This window comes from Maylandia zebra, linkage group LG22 (genome assembly GCF_041146795.1).
Source record: "Maylandia zebra isolate NMK-2024a linkage group LG22, Mzebra_GT3a, whole genome shotgun sequence".
Lineage (NCBI taxonomy): Eukaryota > Metazoa > Chordata > Actinopteri > Cichliformes > Cichlidae > Maylandia > Maylandia zebra.
Genome location: NC_135187.1, coordinates 7,772,694 through 7,789,040, shown reverse-complemented (window position 1 = coordinate 7,789,040; position 16,347 = coordinate 7,772,694). Strand labels below are relative to the sequence as shown.

At 42.9% G+C, this 16,347-nt stretch overlaps 1 protein-coding gene across 12 annotated transcripts in view; it reads left to right on the top strand.

The window, feature by feature from the left end:
* Positions 1-16,347, top strand: part of macf1a (microtubule actin crosslinking factor 1a) — a 237,642-nt gene that overhangs the window by 79,151 nt on the left and 142,144 nt on the right. The window contains exon 1 of one of the 12 annotated variants that reach the window (XM_076879031.1): positions 10,273-10,454. The exons of 10 other annotated variants lie outside the window; for them this stretch is intronic. In XM_076879031.1, the coding sequence (XP_076735146.1) occupies positions 10,331-10,454 (124 nt within the window). In that variant the 5' untranslated portion in view covers positions 10,273-10,330. Of the gene's footprint in view, positions 1-10,272; positions 10,455-14,291; positions 15,878-16,347 lie in introns of those variants that run through there. One more of the 12 variants, XM_076879034.1, reaches the window with a different exon arrangement.

Below are 16,347 nucleotides of genomic sequence, written 5' to 3'. Positions count from 1 at the left end.
GTCCTAATTGAGAGGTGTCCATGGCGACGGGAACAGCTGGGGTTAAAGGCCCGGTTACCGTGGTTATGTGGTAGGGTCCCCTGTATTTGTGTACACTCTTCACATTCTTTGCCCCTGGCCCTGTCATCGCCTCACCTTTTGTCTTTCTCGCTGTGCCCCGTCTTTTCCCATCAGCTGACCTCATCATCAAAGTGTTTTTCTTCTTCAGCTTCATCTCTCTCACGGTTCCTTCATAGATGTCTCACTCTTTCCTCTCGGCTCTCGCAAACACACCTGCCCTTGCTCCTGCTTTAGTCTCTCGTTGTTTCTCGGCTCTGAACCTGTTTGGAGAAAGGAGGAGCCAACGTTGCACCGGTCTGGTGCTTGTTGCTAACTGTTGTTAGCAGTCTGTGGCTTTGTCACTCGGTCCACTTGACCCAAAATGTTTTCATTAGACCAAAGCAATGCTGGTACTGGTACAGAACCAGTTATATGCCAGTGCCTTTGGAGAAACAGCCCACATATTTTTCATGTTTCAGAACCAATTATTACATAATGCTGTTATGAGAAGTTGAGGTAACGTCCGTGGGAAGAAAACTGGGGCAGACGGATCCTGTGGGATCCCAAATATTGCTTAGCCCCTCCCATAGCCATGAAAGTCGGTCTCCATGGATCAGAAATTATTGATTGTGCACGGGTATTGTCCTAGTATGAAAGGGGTATTAGGCGTCCATGGCTCCAAGGACTTTGGTGATCACCAAACTTTTCACGTAGCGCCATCAGGTCATCTTTTCAGTCCCTATTTAGACAGTTTTCAGACACAGGTCTGTTTCCTTGTACTGTTCCTGATTTTCTGAACATGCATTTAATAATAACTGCGTTTCATACCAAGCTTTTTTAATTAATAGATTACTGGTACAAAGTAGTTCTATTAAAGTTTTTGCACTTTTTCGTCGTGCAGCAGTGCAAAATGGAAAAACTGACTGCATAGTGAAAGGTGAGTGATGTGGATGTGAGTACGTGGACAGCTTGACATTGACTTTCCCATCAGCCTCAGCTCCACAGCACAGTAAATGATAAACAGAGTACATGATAAAAATCAATAGCTTTAATGTTATGTGCGTTTGGCTTAAAGCTCTTTAGCATTAATAGTGCCTCACTGGGCTGCTAACACACTATATTCTTTTATGTCCAGTTACAAATTAAAACCTAATAACATAACAGTAAGGAAACATGTTTCAGCTTCTGGAAATGATTCCGCTTTGAGTCATCTGCTGTTGTTGCTGTTTTTTTCCCCCCTTTTATTTCACTTTCACCTGTCTTCACTTTCCCATTTATCTCATGTTTGTTCCTCCTGGACTTTGATCTTTTATCTTTCCTTATCTTGTCCTCGTCATCCCATGCTCTTCTGCATAATCTTCCCACCCTATTCCTTTAGTGAACGCTGCTTACTCCATCTGTCTCCATTTAAATAGTTTTTATTCCTCTTCCTCGTTCAACTCTTATTCTTTGTGTTTCTCTGTTTTCTTCTGCCCTTCCCTCTCCTGCTCATTAACCTGTGATTAACCAAGACCCTAAAACCAAATGATAAATGAAGCTTCTCTTTTCTTACAAGGTCATAAATCTACTGCTCTATATGCCCCCCTCCCTCCTTTCCCACCATCTATCCATGCAGGGCTGACAGCTCTGTTTCTCTGCTGTAGCTGTGAAGAACCATATTTAAGCAGCCATGTCAGAGCGATGGTTTGAAATGTTTACCTACAAACTGTGTGATAAGATTAGCTGGGTGATTTGCTTGCACTCATGTCAGCACATGCACACCCCATGATCCCTGGCCTATAATCTGAGGAGGGCTTTGACCCAGCATTTAATGATCCAGAGGTCAACATCACTGTTTTCATGGACCTCCTGAGCCTGAAGGGTGAGAATGAGGCGGCGTCAGAGTCGGGTCACGTAGGTCACGCAGGCTTCCTGCTTCCACCCGGGCTCAGTCAAGCTTCATTGCAATCCATCGATCATGTAACAAATTGCAATGTGTATTGCTGAACATGTGTATTCTATTCTGAGAGGCTCAACCTACTACAAGTCACTTTGCATAGTTTGATTTTGCCAAAGTGAAGATAACATGAACAGCATGCTCTGAAAATGCTACGTCCAGATGAACAGAATCAGTTTTTTGGAGATGGTTAGTAGTTACTGTAGCTACATTCATACATACATCAGTGGACGCCTTTCTGTGCCAAAGGTCTGATTTGTAAAGTGTGTGTGGCAGTGTGGGACTAACTGCTAATCTTGGATTGATACCAGTGTTTAAAAAATAATTTTGTCTGATTTCAATTCTGATTTTTATTTTTACCATGATAGATACAATAGAATAGGAGATCTCCTTTAAAAGAGGTCGGTTTTTCCCGTTGTTGAATGTAGGTAAATGAAATGAAGTCGTGTCTATGAAGCAACACAGTTACAAGTCAAAGATCTGGGTTTTAAATGTCTGTGTAAATGCTTTTAAAATAGCAAGTAGACATATTGAAGTTTATTTTAGACTCTGACAACATGATTTTTATGTTAAACTGAGCCAGCAGTTTCCTGGCTGAAGCTTCCTTTTTCATATAAGAGCAGTGTTGATTGTATCACCTGCTACTACCAAGAAAGGAGATTAGCATGTTTTCCTTTTCCTCTCACATGTGCTTCATGTTGCCTAAAGCTACTGTAGATGCATAGGTTAGCCTTTGTGACAGCAGGAAGGGGAACGTCATATTCATCAGTACTAGTTATCACTGTGGCCCGAGGACCTTTAGATTTCATATTTAAACCTGGATGTGCTTCTGACAGCCGGAGGTGCTTTCATCAGGCTCAGTGAATTTCTTACTGGCAGGAAAACTCAGTTCATGTTGATGTTGTCTCGCTCTTTGTGCCACTCATAGCTCAGCTAACTGCTTGTTAGTAGTTGCATCTGTATGTTGTGTTGATGTAGCTTCTTGTTATAAGCTTTGCATCCTATTGATATTAGTTATATGCTAAAAAAGATCTGCTGTGTGTGTCGGCGTGGCCCAAAGGGAGTAGAGCAGAGATGTTAATGTTCACATCCTTGTTCTTTTATATGCAGGGTGAAAGAGAGGACAGGGGTAATTGGGCTTTGTTTGCTGAAAACAAAAACTTTCACACGTGTGTATGTGTCTGTATTTCTGCGTGTGCAGGCCCAGAAACGTTTCCTGTTTTCTCAGCCATATAATTAAATTTTGCTATGCAGGAATTCCAGAAAAAGAGTTGTATGCTCTCCTGACATTTATTCAGACTCAGCAGCAAGGCTGCAGGGCTAATGACCCAGTTTGACTCCTTTAGTGTTTAAGCACAGTCGCCTGAAGAGTTTTTCCTCATTTTTCTCATATCATGAGATGGCCTCATATCTTAGAAAACCCCAGGTCACTTCCTGAAACACAGTAAGCTTTTTGGGAAATGTTCTAATAACAACCTGTGTTTAACCAACACAGATGAAAGCCTTTATCAGAGGAAGGGAGCTTCCGCGTGATTCCACCGGCTGAAGCTTTTAGCTGGGAAACTTTAGTTTTTCACCTCTTGCTGGTCTCCAGGTGGGTCAGCTTCCCGTCTGTCATCACTCGTTTTTCTCCTCCATCCCTGTGTTTTGTGTGCGTCCTCCTGTTAATCCATCCTTGTTGGTTCATCTGGGGAACCACCCTCGTCCTCTCCCCCCTCCTGTGTTATCCTTTACCTCTCCCCTGTACTTTAATCTCGTAATGGCATCTCGAGGTATCGCTGTCTGCGTCTCTCTCTCTCTCTCTCTGTCTGATGACTCCTGGCTCTCTTCCCGTCATCTTTGGAATGGGTGCAGCGATCCGCTTAGTTCTCATGTCAAAACGAAACTTACTTTCCAAGCACCGGGAGAGTTTGATGTGTTCATCTCGCACTAAGAGACGCTTGTATAGCCAGCACAGTAGACACAGTGCTCCCTGTCAAGCTGGATGTAAGAGTAAATTACTAATCATTAAAAATGCATTACCTCCATGCTTGTGAAATAAATACCAGTATATTACTTCACCAGTATGTGATTTGTAGATTGTGAGATGAACTAACTAAAACAAATTAAAAATGCAGTTTTACATGTTGTCTGATGTGTAAATAAATAAAACAGTCAGTCAAGATTCCTGTAACTCTTCCAACCTGGAAAGAATAATGTTAGATAAAATCTTTAGTAGCTCAAGGTTGAATACCAACAAAGAAACGTGTACTTCCTGTAAATGTCGCACATGATTTTTCTTTAATGCCTCTTTAAATAACCGTAATGTAGCATTAATGCTAAACTAATGCTTCTGAAGCTTTTGTGCGGAACAAAAGGTTCAGATGGGTTTGAACCCAGGGCACTCCTACTTTGACGTAACACTAACAACGTATGTGCAACATAGAAATGCATACCTGAATAAAAAGGCTTTTTGTTTTGTTTTTTACACAGAGATGAAGGTGGAAGTGAAACAAAGTTCTCTAGTTTATAAAGAGGACCGCAAAGAAACTTACCAGTGTTTCTAACCTGATGAAAATAGTACTGTAGTTAAAGGGGACCTATTGAGGTTTTCTTTATTTTCTGTCATAAATGTACGGTTACAGTGGGTGATGCTCCTGTTAAGCACAGTTAAAGTTTCAAATATTTAGGTCAGTAAATTCCCAGCAGTCAAAAGCTCAGATTTCAGACGGCTCTGAACACTCTTTGCTTCTTATGATTTCATAGAGAGGTGATATCATTAATCTCATGAATACAGCCCTGGATGTGAGCACAGACAGCACACGGCTCTGATGTTTAAACACTCCGACTGTGAGGGGCAGCCAATCAGAAGAAAGCTGGCTTAAAGGTAGACGAGTTAAAACCGCTAATTTCAGACAGCAAATGAACTGAAGAGTCACAGCATGAGCATCAGATAACTGGTCTGTCTATGAAGTCTCAATCAACTCTAGTGAACTTCATGTTCACTTCTCTAAGTTTAAGTCTTCAGGAAGAACTGAAGTTCACTGTTTTACGTATGTGGCTAAACTTTGTTTTCAGCTGAATAAGATGTTTGAGAATAAATGCTGAAACACTGGGAACGAGTGGAGCTGTGTTGCTCTGTAACTGGACCCAGTCTGCCCCCTAACTGCAGGGTTCAGTGCTGCAGAGGGAAGCAGCGTCCCTCTGAGGTCATCTCGAAGTTTGGCTCTATGTCAACATAGCTCCAACTTTGCCTGCAGGCCATACATCATCTGTTTGTCATTGCAGTGCAAACAGAATTACAGCTTAATCACTCTTCAGGATCACAGGGACAATTTTACTGTGTGATTTAGTGACACGAGAAAGTCCGGTGCCTCTGCAGAGCACGCTGCTGGTGGAAATATATTTCATCAAAACATGTACAAGTGTTTTCTTCCTCTCGCCAGTATCCACCTCCTGAGTCTGAATCCTCGTGGTATTTTTGTCTGAATCGTCAGCCTCAGACTGGCAGGTCGGGACTGTGGCTGCCGGCTCAGTTTCCAGACGGGAAGAGTTTCTGCGGCATGTTGCCAGTAGAGATGTCAGAGGTCACGCAGCTGCCGGGGAACAGTGTGGGAGGCTGACAGTCAGTTGTGATGTTTTCATGGTCACACAACATGCAGCTGTGCAATGACTGGACTCTGAAAATAGCTGCTTTATTCAGATATAAAAGAAATAGTTTACAGCAGCTCTTTCAGAACAGTTTCTCTTCACTGTTATCTTTTTATAAAGATAACAGAGGCATTGGGCTCATAAGGGAGGACAGTTTCCATTTTTCATCTTTTATATAGCTAATTCTCAACACAAAACTATTACATTTTGGTTTAGCACTGTTTGATAGGGGATGCTTGCACAAGTAGAAGCTGGTTTAGATGCAGAGGTAATTGAGTTCATTCTGGCACATGGGATTTGGATTCAGAAGGACTAAAAGGAGCCAGAGAGGAGGAGGAGGAGGAGGAAGGGGGAGATGGGAAGTTTTTGTCACCATGAAATCTGGACATGAAAGTCCAAGGCTAGAGGATTCATCACTGTGATGTGATCGTCATTTTCCTCATCCTGCTCCCTGCTGCTCATCCTCCCCTCTGCCCTCTGTGTTTCCTCCTGCAGTTGGCATTGGCTCTCAAACAGCTGGGATGCTGCACTTCGTTGTTAAATATTGCCAAAACACTATCTTAGTAATTCATCCCTGCTATTGCTACCATAAACCAGCTATCATAAAATGAAGGTTTTTACGGTGGCCATATGTGATAGAAATGTCCTTTTGTTTTTTTAGGGTAAGTTTATTATTAAATATATGTGTAAGTATACCTCTATATGTGTAAGCAACAGCTTAAACTGCTCTCAATGCCCTGTTTCTGAGATGTTTTGCCACTTTAGGCGCTGTATGATCTCATGGCATGCAGATATCTTTATATGGTCAGCTGAGGCACTCGGCTCTGTTTGTTAACACAGACGCTCTGCTGTTCAAGCCTCTGTTTGTGAGGGGCAGCCAATCAGAGCATAAAACACTACAAAAGACAAATTTAGCCAATGACATGACAAAATAACTTCGTAGTTTATTCACTATGACCTGAAACCAGCAGTTGAGCTCATAAATCCATCAGGACAGTGTTTACAGTGCAAGGGAGTCTTCCCATAGGCTTTGATATATGTAGATTTTTTTAATCGCCCTCTGCTGGCCGTTAGAAATATTACTAGATTAAGGCCTGGGAGTGTGTTTCACTTCACTGAGGTCCTGCACAAAATAAATAAGGCTTATATTGCAAAGAGGCTTTAATGGAGTCTAAGAGTAAAATATATTGAACTATAAATGTGCATAATAGATCCACTTTGATGGTGAAATATATCGCAGGAACAAATTATGGTTATGGCTTATGGTCATTTACTGCAGCCACTTGTGCAGCAATGCACCTGCGATTGCACATGCTCTTAGGTGTGCTCGGCCTGCAGGGTATTTGCATATGCAGATGCAGTTTATGGCTCGGCCTCTGTGTGTGTGTGTGTGTGTGTGTGTGTGTGTGTGTGTGTGTGTGTGTGTGTGTGTGTCTGTCTCTTTGTGGGAGTGAGGAGAGAAATTTGTTTGTGGAGTATTATCATGTGCTGGCCCAAGGCAGTAATAGGTGCGCACAAAGGTACGGCATATTTCTGGGAGATGTGGAGCGTGTGTGCCCGCGTACTTCTGTGTGTCAGGGTGACCTTGGTACTGACTGCAAGGATTGAGTTTTACTGGGGGAGGGAGAGACGGGAAGACGTGACAGGCTGTTGCGAGCATCGTATAGACCTGTCACGTAAAGGGAGATATTTACATTATTTAATTGTTTGTGTCATTTGAGGGTTTTCTGAGTTTCTGGAGGGATTTAATTATGCTAATATAGTCAGCAGTGAAGCTGACGGTCACAAAAGGCTTTCTGTGTGTGTGTGTGTGTGTGTGTGTGTGTGTGTGTGTGTCAGTGACTGTGAGATTTCTCCCTCTGATATCAGAAAGAAAAGAGTCTTTCACTCTCCGGCACAGAGCCTTGTAATAACACTGTAGCTTTCCTCCATCTCTCCTCTCAATGCTTCCTGTACTCTTCCATCTTTATCCCTCCATCTTTCTTCTTCTCCTGTTTCCTGCTTATACTGTAGTCTCACATCATCCCCGGGTTTTGTTGTAAATCTTCCATTTGTAAAACTTTTTGCATGACGCAGATCCCTGACCTCTTGACCCTGACAGCATGCACACACAAGCAAAAACAGCAGCCTTTAATTCATTGAAGGTCCTGGGAGTGTAAGTGGTATTATACTGTTGAAGTGCATTTATGCATGTGAATTATTGATGTTTTTGCAGGTGTGAATTAAGTGTGCGTGAAGATGATGTGAAAATTAGCTTAGAGGAGGCGTTTTGTGTGCAGAGGGGCGATATAAAAGCAGATGTAACTGTAATTTTCCTCCTTAAAGACCTGATATTAAGCAGTGAAGGATTCTTAAAGATGGTTTAAGTGTGTAAACAACAACATAAAAAGATTCTTTCAGAGATGGTTGGTTTCAGGCTGCTGAGTGTAACACCCGACTTGTGTGTTCTCAGTGGTGTGAGTGTTATGTCATCTAGCCTAACACACACATGTTGGTCTCTTCTGCCCCACAGTGGTAGCAACAAACTTTCCCACACAAGACATGTCTGCTTCACACAGTTTCTTTTCTCACTTTTTTTCTGTTTTAGTTAATCTATTATTGTAATTTCCTTTTCGCAACTGTGAGAAACTATAAATAAGTAAACGCAACATCCAGTTTCTGCTTTTCTGCAAACTAAAGTGCTCCATTCCCATTAAAGTGGGAAGCTGGAAATCCCAAACAGGCTTTTATTTCAGGTTTTATCTCAGCTTTGTCAAGTTTTAAGGTTCCCATTTACATATGCTCATCCTCTCAATACTTTGAAATAATAGGTCACTTAATTTCCTCCCTGTGAAATTAATCGTGTTAAACTGTCCATTACTTTCTTTTTGTGGTACTTTGGTGTTTCGTGTTTAACGTTGTCAGAAACTATCAGCAACATCTCAAAGAGCACGGCACTGACAAATTAAAACCTGGCTTTTATATAATCATGTTATTATATAACTACTATATAACTGCACAGAAAATCTTGATGATAATTCAAGTAAAGGAACATATTTTGCATTTCATCAGTGTCTGTAAAGTTTGTGAAGTTGTTCTGTGGACAAGTCATCGTGATGATAAATGTAAAGTTGTTCATAATTATTGTTTGTTGAATCACTTTGTCAAACTCTTGGCAATATTAGCATGTTTTTGCTGAATTTGTAGCACAGAACATCACAACTCCCATGTCTGTGCGTGTGTAGTAGCTTTAATTAACTTGGAAAATGTACAAACCTTAAATTTTCAGTGAATTTTCTTGTTCAGTGTTGAAACTGTCAGTCTGACTCTCATCTGAGTGCAGGCCATAATCTTGGGACAAAAAGGACTCTGGGTAATGTAGTCAGTGCATAGCACTAACTAAACTACAGTGGAAAGTACCGGACAGTTAGTCGGGATCTTGAACACACGTCCATCACCTCATGTTATCTGGTAATTGTGATGTTCAGGAAATGACAAACAAAGAAAGACTCACTCCTCGTCTTTAAATCAGTGTGTTAAATCACATGAACTCAAATCAACACGACAGTCAGAACAGTCTGAGGCAGTGAAGTTTTTCACCCCACAAATAGAGCATGAGATTTGTTGTGGTTGTGTGTTGTTTTGTCTCGAGGTTGCTAGGACCAAAAACCTCAGCAGCTTTTTCAGAGGTGACATGATAACTTGACCACAGAGTCAGACGCACAGACACTCACACAGACACTCAGGCACAGACACACAATTCTCTGCGAGGTGAGAGCAGCTGTGGGACCCCCTGCCTTTTAGTGTGCAGCCTGAATCATGCTGAATCACTCTGTAATGTCTCTTACACACACACACACACACACACACACACACACGCTCTCCCCTTGTGTCCAAAGCTTTTGAACGCACCGTCACAGTCAGCAGACATCACTCAAAGATAGCCGTTAATAAATATCACAGACAGGATGCATTGCTCACTCATGGCAACAGAGGTAAACACGCATACACACTCACCTTCTCAACAGGGGTGCACACTCGCACTCACAGACACACTCACATCATCATCATCATCAACAAATTCTGCCAGCGTGTGCACCCACTTAGAAAGTTATATGCATGTGTGCATACTAATATATATACATACAAAAATCTATTTTAACATGCTAAAATGGTAATGCAGAGAATGCACACAGGAAGATGGTATGGTATCTCCCATGTGGTTTCCTTCTGAGTGTGAGGCAACCACACACACACACGTGGCATACACACATTTCCGTCCTTTTAGTCCCATTTCTTTTATTTACTGCTTTTCTAACGGCGCACTGAGCAACGGCTACAGTCTGGTCGCTTGTTTCAGGGGAATGGAATTCACTGTTAGAGTGTCAGAGAGCGAGTGAGGTTAAAACGCAGCGAGAGAGAGAGAGGCATAGGGGGGAGAGGGAGGGCATCTGAATGGAGAGAGGGACTCAGAAGTTTGTAGCTGCAGGAGTTTGTGTAGGAAGTTGAGAGATGCTGCTGGAGGAAGGAAGGGAAGAAGTGAAAGCAGGCCAAGGATCGTCATGATTCTGTGCGCGGACCTTAGAAGGCTTGTGTGAATCTGCGTGGATGCTGCTAGCGTTGGGACGTAACCTGGAGGGATTCAGTTGTTGGACTTTCAGGAACTTCACTTGGTTGTTATTTAAGTGGTATTTTGTGGAAGTTCAGACAGACTAGGAGCACTTTGTCATCGCTCGGTACGACAAGATGGATTTTCTGTCAGACCCTGATGTCATAACGCCAATCCTGGTGGTGGCTTTTCACTTTCTGACTGCAGCTGGGTTTTGGTACTACCGCCGCCGCCGCCGTCAGATGCCCATCACTGACGCAGGTAAATGGTCACTGTCGACTACAGTTTTCCTCCTCCTCACTGCTTCAGTTCTGACTTATATGTCAAGATCCATGTGCTTCCTGTTTAGGCTCCGCCTCTTCTGCTTCTTTGTTAGCATGTCAGTGTCTTTTTCCCCCCTTTATATTAGTACCTTTAGTGTTTTCTTGACTTGTAATGGGTGTTTGTATTAACCGTGCAGTTTTTCTATTTTAGCTTTACTGGAATGTAAAGCAGCTTGTGCTGTAAGAGCATGAAGGTTCCTCCTGTTTCATCTCCTGTTACACTGAGACACTTCATGCTTTTGTGCTGCAGGGACTTTATTGTTGTATCTACATGAGTCAGTGGAGGAGAATCCATGAAAAAGATGTTATATCATCGCATTTATGTGCATCTTCAGCTGCTTGCATGAGCTATGCTCTGTTTAAATCTTCATACTCTACAGTAAACAATGAAACGCTGTGCTGCCAGTAAGCTGCTAAGTTTGGTCATGTGTCCAATTATTCATACCTTTGTCTTGCATTAGGGAAATTCCTTTTGTGTTTTGTAATGTAGCCTTGGTGCTAACGCTCCTTTAAAGCCTGCTCGAGTTGCATAATTAATACTGTACCTGTCTAAAGTCTGGGATGACTACATCGTTTTGACATATTGATGGTAACCTTTACACTCACGCTCAGTAGCTGCTGTTCTGTCAAAGCTTGTGTCTCATGAGCGGAAAAACTGAACCAATTTCTATGTTTGGTTTTGGGACTGTGGCTAATTTTATCTGACTGCGGTGACTGACTGGGATTCACAAGCAGAGCAGTATCTGCCATGATGTCACAGTGTGAATCAATGAGGTCGATCGGTACTGGGGGGGTGAGGCCAGATCATCTCTGATCACGATTGAGTTGTGGTAAGAGAGAAAAGCGGGCAGTGAAAAGGCCGGCGGGAAACATGGCCGCTATGAAGATAATTAGTGATGGAAGGTGGCCAGAATATGGTTGAACTCATTTGCTTAATGTAGGATTTCACTTTGGTTTAGCACAGGGGTCGGTGACTCCAGGCCTCGAGTGCCGGTGTCCTGCAGATTTTAGATGTGTCTCGATCCAACACAGTTGATTCAAATTGCTAAATTACCTCCCCAACATGTCTTGAAGTTCTCCAGAGGCCTCAAAATCAACTAATCATTTGATTCAGGTGTGCACTCCAGGCCTGGAGTTGCCTACCCCTGGCTTAGCATATGTGGTCTGGCATTTACCTACTGAAATAAGCAAAGTTTTTACTGAAAAAAAGCCCTGGATGGTTATTGATAGACACAAAAATATGAGGTGTGGTTAGATAATTAATGCTGCTAAATAAACAAGATGCAAGATGTGTTTCCTTACACATATGTAATATTTCCTTTGAGTGCACTGCAAGGCGGTGAAAGTGTGACTTTCTCACCGTGATTTGATCTTTTTGAAGCTCATTCAAAGATGGATGTGAGCGGAATTAGGTGTAAGTGTCACTAACAGATAATACGTCTCATAATACATAAAAGGAGTGTGAACACTTGGCTGTCTGCGTTTAGGTGCGTGCAGTAATTCGGTTACATGTGGGTGTCACAATGACTGTGCACTTGTAGGAATGCAACTACTTTAGTCATTTGGAGATGTTGGGTGTGGTTGGACGTTATGAAGCATCATATTTGACTTTCATGTTGATTTACTTGTTGTTTCCAGTTTATAGAGGAGCTGCTACTGTGTAACACAGCTGCAGTGTGTGTGTGTGTGTGTGTGTGTGTGTGTGTGTGTGTGTGTGTGTGTGTGTGTGTGTGTGACTTGTGACAGGAAACTCAGCATTTCACAGTGATAGGCCAAGCATGCCAGGGTGTGTGGATGCATGGGTTTTTATATAGAAAGTACATGATGTGGTAAAAGTTGACATACTACTTAAATGTCAGTGGTTTATGCTTTCTTTGAAATTACTACGCTTTTTATTGAGCACAGGGTTTGTTGTTTACGCGTACAGCCTGTCCAACAGCGCAACATCAGTAAATAATAAATAAGGCTTCAGTAGATTTAAAAACCTGCACCAAGGAGAAGTTAATAATCTGTCTGTTTGTTAGGATTACTCTGGGTTGAATGAAAAAGAATTAAAGTGTTACCAAAGTTGTTTAGTAGTAGTATTTTACTAGTAATAGTTTAGCTTAACTTATATTCAATTTAATTATTTTGAATATATCAGGATTTAGAAGCTTTTAGAAGGATTCTTTGTGAGAATGGGGCAAACTGTTGTTGTTCTCAGGACAAAATGACAAAGGGACTCAACGCATTTATGATTTGGAGGGAATTTTCTGTGAGATGAAGAGTCAGGTCTTTTGTGGAAAATCTTCCAAAAAGTTTGAACTTTCACTAAACTGCTTGGCTTGTAATTATATGACCGATCTGTCTGTCACCATCTACCAGAGGCAAATTTTAACCAGTTAGATCTGAATCTACAAGCTCTGTAAGCACACAAACAATGTGTCTAGATAAAAGTGAAAATGTGTGCATAAGTCACCGTAAAAATAACTAAATATCTAAAACCTCCCATGGCTGCAGCCATATTGGACTGTAGTTCTTCATAGTTAGCTAACTGGTCTGAATCAGCTCTGCTTTGCTTGTAAATGCTGAAGCCTGCTGGAGTGATTTCCAGTTGTCAGAAAAAATGAAAATTCAATCGTCTCACTGTAAAAAGCAAACGTACTAAATTGAAAACAAGTTAAAGCAATGTCTGCTTTAATGTCATGACCACTGAACAGGATGATGAAGTCTTTATTTAGATGTGGGTCGATAACAAAGCCACAGTGACCCTGAATCAGCTTCACTTCCTAACAGGGTTTTACAAACTGTATCACTCTGACCCGAGCAGAAACAGTTTGTAAAACTAATTTGAATTGATTAAAGTCACGTGTAGAAACGTTGAAGGTGCTGATCTAACACGCATCTGTGTAGTATTTAATGCACAGTAGGAGTCCAGGAGTCTGCATTTAAGCCCTCAGGTGTCTGTCGTCTGTGGCCACAGGAGGGCAAATTGAATGTGATCTTAATCTGCTGAAGGGGCGAACTGGACAGCTTGTTAGTGTGCAATTGGGACATCTTAGCCACCCAGCAGGGAAAGTTTAGATTTGAAAATTGAAGAAAATGACAAACTGCCAAATATTTAACATGCAGTGTTTGTAGCTGCCAATGAAAGAGACAGAAATGGGATGAGAAGCGGAAGAGAAGAAAGAATAAAATGAAAGAGAAGGGACAGAGTGGTGCCAGGCTTCAAGTGTCACCAGAAATGGGCTAAATGAGCCCTGGGAAACAGGCCGGCTGCAAGAAAAATGGAAAACGAAAGAGAAAGTGAAAGAAGTGACAGACAACCAGGCAGGCTAGAAGAGGAAAAGCAGGACACTTGGAAGCATCCTTCACTTCCACATTTAATTTAAATTGAATCAGAGGAGGAGAACGCCAGACCACCGGAAGACCGGGCAGAAGAGAGAGTGTGTTAGAGATTAGTGGCGATAACGGCAGAGAAGGAGGGAGCGAGGGATAAGCATGCTGCGTGGTATTAGAGGCGTAAGCTCCGTCTGGTATTTTTAGTGTGGATGGTCCCTTAGTGACAGAAAGAGAGAACCACTGTGAAGACTGAGGAGGAGAAGAATACCAGAGAGGAAGAGGACACGACATGAGGAGGGATGGAGCTGAAGGAATAAGGCTGCTGTTGGAGGGAAAGGGGGGGAAAGGGGAGGAGCTTGTGTGGCTCTGTCTGAGCTTGTTGTGACTATAAGAATGTTTGTGAGTCACTGCCTCGCCTGGATAAGTGTGTGTACCTGTACTGTACAACACTGTCCACAGTACACATCCTGCAAGCATCAGGAGCTCGCTTTAACGTCCGCCCTTCCTCACCGCCTGGGTCCGGGTCACATGACCTGTCGGTGGATATTGTTTGACTCAGAGCTTTTAGCCAGAGCGGTGCAGACTCATTGCTTCCACACAGCTGAGATTATTCAAACCTGCGTTGGCGCTGTCTGGCACAGTTGAGCTATTTTAAGAGACGGCAAAGAACAAGCGAAGAGGCTTCATAAAAATGTGCGTTTAGTCTGTCAGCTGTGAGGACGCAAGCAGGACACTCTTTTATTTTTTTGTATTTGTTGGTTTTTTTATTGCCGGGATGTGTAATCTTATGTCACATGTCGAATACCAGCCAGTTGAGAGCTAAAGAGCAGCTAGTGGGCTCTTATTAAGCACTCACCTGGATCTGAGCTTCAGCTGTGATCCAGGCCTGGCTCAGTTGGGCTCGTCATCTCATGGCTGTTACATGAACAGACTCGTGCACTAATGAGATGACTGATTCCACTCAAGCTGGTTTTCCTGTCAGTATTTAATTAAAGTCCACCTCAGCTCAAGTCCTGGCCTTCTCCTCAGTTTTCTTCTAGCTAGCAGGATTGTTTTTACAAAAGCCAGCTGTGAAGTTTGTGTGTGCATCTTTGGGGAAGGAAACCTGTGATATCAGTAAGCTGGTGGCACTGCTGGAAAGCAAAAGAATGCATGGGTGTTTGAAAAGCGTGGCAGAACAAGCCTTGATTGTATGAGTGCTTTTGTTTTCGAAACATTCAGGGAGTGGATTACATCATCCTAAATGGACGTGGCTGGAGCGAAAAAAGACATTTTTATTAAACGACATCACTGTGGGACACGTGCATATACTTCCCTTCTAAAAATTTCCTTTAAAGGAGTCAGCTTTACGAGAAACACAATTTGTCCCTCCAGGATTTTCCTTGAGAGGTTCCTGCGTACGCATTGAAGAGGAAAGGCAGAAATAAAAGAGAGAAAACAGAGGAGATGAACACGACAGCACCCCTGCAGCTCTGCAGAGCCACCGTCAGCTGCAGTCGGAGAACACACCGTCTGTTGTGGCCTGCAAACAGAGGGCGAGTGAGCTACAGAATAAGTGACACAGAGAGAGAGAGTCGTAGCTTAGTGAGGAAGTGAGATTAGGGAGTGAAGGAGGCTGTCCTTTTCATACTCAGGGGAGGAGCTGCCAGCTGACTTTGACACACACGTGTGTGAGAGCAACTGCGCTTGGGAAAGAGTGACTGTAGGCCGGAGACATGGCAGCGACGGCAGGGATCAAGGGAAGAGGGAACGGGTGAACCATAGAGAGGGGGAGAGAGCGGCGCTGAGACTGAAACTGGTGGTACCGTCCGGTGCGCTCCTGTCAGCCACGGCTTTCAGTTTCGGATACATGGGGACAGCTTGTTACCAAAAAGACGTCTCACTGCTATCATTATCTGACTTCTGTCTCGGATTATGCGTCACTGACATCAATTCAAGGTCTGAGTAGAGGCGGAGGAGTGAAACAGTAGAACATGTGGCCCGACTACAGGAATGAGTGTAACCTCAACGCTCACCTGTACTCGCTCATGTGCTGTGCAGGTCAGTGTGAGCCCCTACCTGTGTGTGTGTGTGTGTGTGTGTACAGTTCATGTCAACAGGGAAGCTGTAGAGTGTGTGCAGTGCATGTTTACATGTTGCAGAGAGTCTCCTGTGAGCACGTGTTTGTGTGTGTTTGAACAGTTCCCATTTGTGCACATGCCGGTGACAGCAGTTATGCTAAAGGTTGTCTCTATTAATCATTGTTCGTCTGAACGCAAAGGGTGAAGTGTGTGCACGTCCTGTGTTTAGAGAGCCTGGAAGGGGGTGTGTACGGCTTAACAATGCACTCTGCTGTGCATGTGTGTTTGCCTTTCTGTGGCTGCCACTCACACATCTCCACATGTCTCTGGTTTTTAAATCCTATAACCCGCATATCTGGGATTACTAACCCCAGCTGCCACGCCTGGATGAACCTGATGAATCATTACACGATCATTAAGGACTTTAGGTTTGTAACCTAAGTTTTTCCT